This window comes from Capsicum annuum, chromosome 3 (genome assembly GCF_002878395.1).
Source record: "Capsicum annuum cultivar UCD-10X-F1 chromosome 3, UCD10Xv1.1, whole genome shotgun sequence".
Classification (NCBI taxonomy): Eukaryota; Viridiplantae; Streptophyta; class Magnoliopsida; order Solanales; family Solanaceae; genus Capsicum; species Capsicum annuum.
This window is the reverse complement of record NC_061113.1, coordinates 187,588,146-187,595,951: the sequence shown is the minus strand read 5'-3', so window position 1 is coordinate 187,595,951 and position 7,806 is coordinate 187,588,146. Positions and strand designations below refer to the sequence as shown.

The 7,806-nt window shown below is 33.5% G+C and overlaps 1 protein-coding gene across 1 annotated transcript in view; it reads left to right on the top strand.

Annotated features, from left to right (window-relative positions):
• Positions 1-7,041, top strand: part of LOC107863393 (K(+) efflux antiporter 5) — a 14,364-nt gene extending 7,323 nt beyond the window's left edge. The window contains exons 14-20 of the mRNA XM_016709287.2: positions 3,501-3,554; positions 3,735-3,830; positions 4,499-4,687; positions 4,761-4,838; positions 6,101-6,145; positions 6,236-6,334; positions 6,717-7,041. Coding sequence (XP_016564773.1) covers positions 3,501-3,554; positions 3,735-3,830; positions 4,499-4,687; positions 4,761-4,838; positions 6,101-6,145; positions 6,236-6,334; positions 6,717-6,758 — 603 coding nt within the window. The 3' untranslated portion in view covers positions 6,759-7,041. The remainder of the gene's footprint in view (positions 1-3,500; positions 3,555-3,734; positions 3,831-4,498; positions 4,688-4,760; positions 4,839-6,100; positions 6,146-6,235; positions 6,335-6,716) is intronic.
• The last annotated feature ends 765 nt before the right edge of the window (positions 7,042-7,806 follow it).

Sequence of the window (7,806 nt, the reverse complement as noted above, 5' to 3'; positions counted from 1 at the left end):
TTATAAGTATGATTAAAGTTTGATTTTAATATTTTATACTTCATATTTACATCATAATTCTTTATTTTATTTATGATTTTTATATTATTATTTTATTTCCACTCATTTTCTTTAAATAAATTTTAAAAAATCATTGACGATGATCCGAAGAATATATAACTTTTTATTTTTTATTATTAATGATAACAAATGACAAATGAATCACGTTAAAAAAATAAATAATATTTTGACAACACTTGTAAATTTTTTCTCGAATATTTAATTTTAAATAAATAATTCATAATAAGTGACATAGTTGTTACCATGTAGTTTACATATATGAAGAAGGAGATGAACCTTCTGGTATACTTTCAGAATTACAAGACAGATCTTCTACTAGTATGGAGATATTGCATAATAAAATTAGGGATGAAATCATTGCTAATTTTGTGATGTATGAAGGACTAATTATTTTTCTCGTTAATTTTTTCATAAATAATTATTTATTTTATGAAATAATTTTTATATTTATTTTTGTTTGATATTTTAAAGTGATATTTAAATTATTTAAGTAATACATCATTACTAATATTGATTGAAAATTTTAGAGTACGTGCTTTTTAATTAAATAAAAATAGAATTTTAATTAAAAATATTATAATAGATATTAAAATAAATTTTCTCTATAAATTGATTTTAGTAGTAAAAGTCTGTTGATACATGTCCTTTTTGGTCATTTGTCTCAAAAAAACACTTCTTGAAAAAGATTATTCAAACACAATCTGTTTATCAAAAGTACTTTTCAAATGAATTTACCAAACACAAATTGCTTTTTTCAAAAGCACTTTTTTGAAAAGCTATTTTATAAAAGTGCTTCTTAAATAAGCAGTTTTGTAACAATAATCCCAAACGGGTTCTAAACCCTACTCTAGACAGAAGTCTGGTATTTAAGTGGAGAACGATAGATGAGCGGACCCATTATCCAAATTTTAATGGTTAAAAAGGGCAGCCCGGTGCACTAAAGCTACCGCTATGCGCGGTGTACGGGGAAGGACCCTACCACAAGGGTGTATTGTACGCAACCTTACCTTGCATTTCTGCTAGAGGCTGTTTCAAGGTTTGAACCCGTGACCTCCTGGTCACGTGGCAACAACTTTACAAGTTACTCCCAGGCTCTCCTTCAAAAGTTAAAGGTAACCCCTCCATTTTCAAGGGTTATCAAGAAAAAAAGGTGACCCGTTTTGGCCTTCCCTAACCCCCCAATTGCCACCCGTAGAATTATCCTTCTCTCCATCCCATAATAGGTGGCTCCTTTTACTAGCATGGAGAGCAATCAAGGGTAAGCTTGAGTGGTTTATTACAATTGAGTTGAGAAAATCCTTGTTTCTCTAAGTATGTGAAAAACTTGAACAACTTTGATTAGAGGTGAAATTAAAAGAAGAAATATCAAATAGATTATTCTATTTTGGAGTGGTTGAAAAAATAATTTGAATTATGAAAGCTACAATACTCAAGACGGAAAGATGTCAAATTAATGCCTAAAGTACAGATCTGTATTAGTTGCAGTTACTGCAGAATGGTAGCCTTTTAGTCAAGCAAATAGGCCAAACTTCTGGGACAAACCAAATCAATTGCAGGTCAATTTTTTTTGGGTGACAGGTAACTTATCACAGTCCTTGTGAAGACAAAAGTAATAGTGTAGTATAAGGTTGTAAGATTTTCTATTACTTATAATGTTTGAAAATGTAGAATTGATTTGTTGGGTAGACCAAAGGAGAATGTATCTGGTAAAAAGTGCATTGTTAAGCGAAAAATTATCTCGCATTGTTAAGCGAAAAATTATCTCCAAATATGTTTATCATTACCAACAACAACAACAATACCCAGTGAAATCTCACAAAGTGGGGTTTGGGGAGGGTAGGGTGTACGCGGACCTTACCTTTACTTTTTGGAGGTAGAGCGGCTGTTTCCCAAAGACCCTTGGCTCAAGTGAAGCAAATCAAAGTAGTAACTAAAAGGAAGAAAAAAACAGCAAAGAAGAAAAACAAGACAATTAATATGAAAGCAGGATGGAACTGTAACATGAACAACGAGATGTGCCCACCTAAACATAATAAACAACGTTTTTCATTACCGACTGATGCGAATAGAGAATCGCGAATGAAGAATTAATCCAGGAGCTTAGCTCGAGGAAGGTAGGAACTAACTCAGGGCAACCGAGATGTTAATTGCGAGTGAAATATAGAGAAGAAAGAAGAGAGATCTATATTTCATAGCATGAGCTCAAATGTGCAATTACAATATGTAATTATAAGTTATACCCAATAAAATTGAATGAAAGAATCTAAAAATCAATTAGCTAACTATGGCTACCTAACTGACTGAATGAACAGTACTAACTGTTTCCTGTAAACAGTGTTAACAGACTTTCAAATATTAACTGCCTAACCGCCTACTAGCCAGCTCATCTGCTGGCTATCTTGCATCACCAACTTTGATCATCATCAGCCAATGATAAAGTACAGAAGACCACATGTATCTAGCATCATGGCTGCTGCTCTTAGCAGTTCATATTATTCTTAAGCTGCTCCTTTAAATGACAGCCCTTTTGGTTAACTGGAATGAAGTCTAACATAATGAAATTTGTTATTTAGATTGTAATTTCTTCAATAAATGCCAGGGTGCATCCCAACCATTTTGATGTTTTTTTTTTTATAACTGTGGTGTCCGGGCCAGCTTGCGGGCACCTCGACTAATTTCAGGGGATACCTTCCACCACCTATCATCAATAGGTACCAGGTAACTTTGTCCATCAAGGCGATGAGACGAAATCACCTAGTGTCTTTTTTGTTTCCATTGAAATTTGAACCTGAAACCTCATGGTTCTCAACCACTTTAATGACCACTAGGCCACACCCTTGGCGCTCAACCACTTTGATCTTGATTTTCCAACTGATGTCAAAATCTTCCTATTTTGACTGAATAATGGAATGGTGATTTGTCCAGTCTAAGACAATGAAGAAATGAGCTTTTGGCAGAATGGCATTAAGCCTTAATCCTGATTCCTGTAGAATCAACAATTAAAAACGTCGGAATTGAGTGAAATGTTAATTTCCCAGAGTGCACCACAACCGTGCTGATCTTGATTTACCAATTGATGTCTGAATCCACTGAATTTAACTGAATAGTGGAATGCTAATTTGTCCAATCTAAGACGGTGAAACAAATGGGCTTTCGACAGAATGGCATTAAAGTTGAATTATGGTTCCAAGCAACCATTTCAATCATCAGAATTGAATTAAATGTAGGAATCACAATTCTTTTCTGAGGTCATTTCTGCAGTATCTTACCGGTCATAATTGTTTGATACCAGCTTGTGTCAGTTGATGCCAGCATATGGTGCTGACAATAAACAATTACTATCAGCTCTGCTGCATTTATTTGTACACTTCCGAGCTTCATGCTTTATGCCATCGTTGCTTTTCAAGTTGATTACTTTCTGAATTCCTTGTCATTTTCAGACCAATGAATTGTATCAGCTTGCGGTGGTGGCGTTCTGCTTATTATCTGCTTGGGTTAGTTTGAACACTGTCCTAATGTCTCCTTACTTGAAATGCGGTGGCTATTCTTCAGAGGCAAACTGCAGGATATATATGTATTTTTTCTTCTGAAATATTCTTGTAAAAGCTCTCTGAAGTGGTGACTATAACAAGCAGTGCCAGAGGATACTAAGGATGTTTCATTTGATTCTTCAGTGCAGTGATAAGCTTGGCCTTAGTCTTGAACTGGGTTCATTTGTAGCCGGAGTTATGATATCCACAACTGATTTTGCACAACATACCTTGGACCAGGTGTTGATTTATGAAAGGATGCTTCTTCTCTCATTCTTTTATTAAACATAAATTGGAACATAGGCCATTAACAAATCTATGAGGCATCCTTACTTCAAAGTTCAGTTTTCTATTCCAACTCACCAGTCTTATTTATGTTAAATAAATTGGAGCATAGACCATTAACAAATCTATGAGGCATCCTTACATCAAAGTTCAGTTTTCTATTCCAACTCACCAGTCTTATTTATGTTAAATGTTGCAATGAGCATTCTCATTATCTCTGCATGTTCTGGCTTCATACAACATCTTTGGACTCAATGATTTCTGATCTCCGTCATTTTCTTCTATTTATATCTTTTCTGCTTATTATGGAACATTTCTAAGCTCTGAAGCATATATTTCCATTCTCTTTAATTATTCTATCCTTATTCCGTCTTATTTTTCCGTTAGTGTCGAGTAGTTAAAGCCTCATTACTTGCTGAGAAAATTTACTATTCATCAGTAGCTGTATTTCTTTTCATTGCCGGAAATATGGAAAAATCAATTGTCAGAAATAGCATTCTAATTACCATGCTGGCTGAACAACAGTGACAGATTGTAACGTGTTACTTGGAAACATCAGTCACATATTCTTTTGATTTTCCCTAATATGCTTTGTGATTTTTAAGTGTTATTATTACTTGTAGGTGGAACCAATCCGTAATCTCTTTTCAGCTCTCTTTCTTGCTAGTATTGGGATGCTGATACATGTGCAGTTCCTTTGGACACATGTGGATATCTTGCTTGCCTCTGTTATCCTGGTTATTGTATTTAAGACTACTGTAGCTGCCATGATTACAAGGATTTTTGGTTATAACATTAGAACGTCAGTTATTGTAAGTCACCCATCTAAACACCTGTTAGACAAAAAAATATATTGCCTTTTTATGAGTTTGAATAACTTTACAGGTTGGACTTTTGCTTGCACAAATTGGGGAATTCGCCTTTGTGCTCTTGAGTCGTGCCTCGAACCTGCATATAGTTCAGGTGATCTCATCTTACCCATCTTTTTTCTCCTGTTGTGTTTCTTAGGGGTCGTTTAGTTGGGAAACAAGTTATCCACCCTCATGGTGGGGATAAAAATAATACTGCAATCCCAGGATAACTAATCATCGGGTGAGTTATCCCATGCATTTTATCCCAACCAAACATGGGATAACATCATCCTAGAATTAATCTGGGATTAGTTATTGTACCAAATGAGGCCTTATAGTTTTAGGAAGCAAAAACTTATTTGTGTTCAAAGCTTGACACTGATCTCCCGATGCTCCTTCCCTTTATGTTTTAAATTTATGAAATGAAGGAATTGTACTTGCTTTTGTGGAGATAAATTGTGAGTGCCACTGTTTCTGTTGTTTTAAAGTAGATAACATGAGAAAATTTGAATTTATATATTGTTTTCAAGGTTAAAAGTTACCAAATGTTTCTCTAATTTCGTTTTCAATCACAACTTAGCATGATACTGTATTTCACATTTATGTATAATACAGTGTTAATTCACCCTAGTTGAATTATAGGCTTTTAATAATTCAGTCTTGTTTTGGAACAAAATATATATGGCTTTTAATATTTATATATCTTGAGTTGGTAGCTCAGTTTCGTGCTCAACTTTTTATTTTTAACAACAGGGACACTTATTCATTGTTTTCCCCTGCAAAATTTTCCAGGCTGCCTAAATTTTATTAATGTTGCTGTTCCATTAATGGCACCATAACCATTTTTTAAGAAAATTTAGAAGAACTCCTACTTATAATAAAGGAAAGAAAGGAAAAAGAAAGAAGGCTCCTAAAGGAACTCTGCTTCCAATTATTGCAAAAACATTAGGTGATTTCTTCCCATATGCATTGATGAACAGAGTTACCCATTTGTTGATGGGAAGTAGCAGGTACCCCATGGAATTAGTCGGGCTGTGGGTAGCTGACCTGATATGTTTAAGAAATAAGATTCTGCCTGTTTTGCATTTAGAAACAAGTCTCTTGAATTATTTTTTATCCACAGGTTCCTTGATTAGGTTTGACTGATTATTTGTGCCGTATTCTCTACTTACACCAAGTACAATTTTTATTTTTTTTTTGAGTTTGTAATATATTATGTGTGTGTATATATATATCAGCTGCACAAAACCTGTGCAACAACCATAATTACAGTGTGTAGTAACAAAGGAAACAGCAAACCCACTAAGTACATCATTAGTCTCACTCAAATGCCATTTTTGTCACTTCGTTTGAATTTTTTCATTACATATACAGGGCAAGATGTACGTTCTTCTTCTCGGAACAACTGCTCTAAGTCTTGTAAGCTTCTAAATCCTCAAATTGCTTGAGGAATTACTTTCTATGCTATATGTTTCTTATTTGATGTTTATGAATGAGAATTTTTTGCAGGTCACAACTCCTGTCTTGTTCAAGTTGATACCTGCAATCATGCACCTGGGAGTTCTTATGCACTGGTTTCCTGTGGAAAATGTCGTCGTACAAGATGAGGTAGTGTTTCTTACTGAGATCACTGACTAATTGACACAATTTTTTATTTTTTTTGGGCCCAAAATGCTGTTCTAATTTCCAGGTTAATGGTAATTGTAGATGTTATTTTGTTAACAAGTTCACATGCCGACACCTCAAACATAGATCAAATGTTACGCTCTACTAATTTGTTTTCTTCCTTGCTTATGTAATTGTGTTGGCCTGCTTAGACACTTCAAATGAGAATCTTCTGCCTGCACGTTGTTCCTTTCTTCTGGCCGAGAAACAATGTGCTTTCTCTGCCGCTCGATAACATATCTTTTTCTTTTTTGTTTTTTGTTTGGTTACCCTACAAGAAATAGTATAGTCGTCAGTTTGGTTTATTCCCCATTTTTCTTTGCAGGAGAAAGTTGCAATGATTGAAACACACAGCAGAATATTGTGACATTCAATGTGATTATATCCAGTGACAGAGAATTGTAAAATACCCAGTTTTGGCGGGCAGTAAATTCGATGTGCATTACTCAGCCTGAACCCATCAAGGATGCAGAAGTTGGATAAAGTTAGACTAAAAAAGAAATGAGAAAGTTAAATTTGTCCTGTACATAAATGTTCTGCATATGTATGCTGTATATATTCCAACTATTTTGTTCCGCCTTGACATTACAAAAAAAGAAAATTTTACTATGGACATTTATTGTGAATGCCAAAGAATTATCTGCCATTCAGTTTCTCTTCTTTGGACTTCGAAAAATTAGGTAAAATCAGTTTAGAAGCATTTTTCAAAATTCCCTACAATCTAACTTTGTACGCAGGGCTTGAATTCTGTAGAATTAGATGCACAACTTATTTTCTCCAATTAAGCCAAATAAAATAGAATAAAAGAAACAGACGAGAACGACAGAATAAAGGTATCAAATGTGGGGTGATGAGTCTAGAAAACATATGTAACCACCTCTTTTTTGGGGAAGTTACATGAATACTGTTATCAAATACGTAAAATATTTTTAATTTACAACTATTAATTAAATTACATAATCTCCGATAAATAAAAGAGAAACCCTTTGGATATCACAGTTTTCCGACATATGAGAACACTAAGATCAAGTAGCTACTACAGTTTCTATTCTGGTACTTATAAATAAGGTACCAATATTAGGTATAATATCGTATACTTGTTCAATATATATATATATATATATATATATATATATAAAATCTATATCTATAATCTATAATATATTAAAAGTGCGAAGTCTTTAGAAAAGTGATTTGAACTTTTACCCTTCATTAGAACACTCTCTTTAGACAAAATTGTCTTTTCACTATTTTTTCAATTTATTATGTAATTATTTTTTATTATATTAACTAGATTTCCTAAAATATATGAGAATTCTAAAATATATGGTAGGAAAATTAATTAATATTTTCCTTTCTACTAGACTTCCTAAAAAATATGGGACTCCTAAAATATATGGTAGTAGAATTAATTA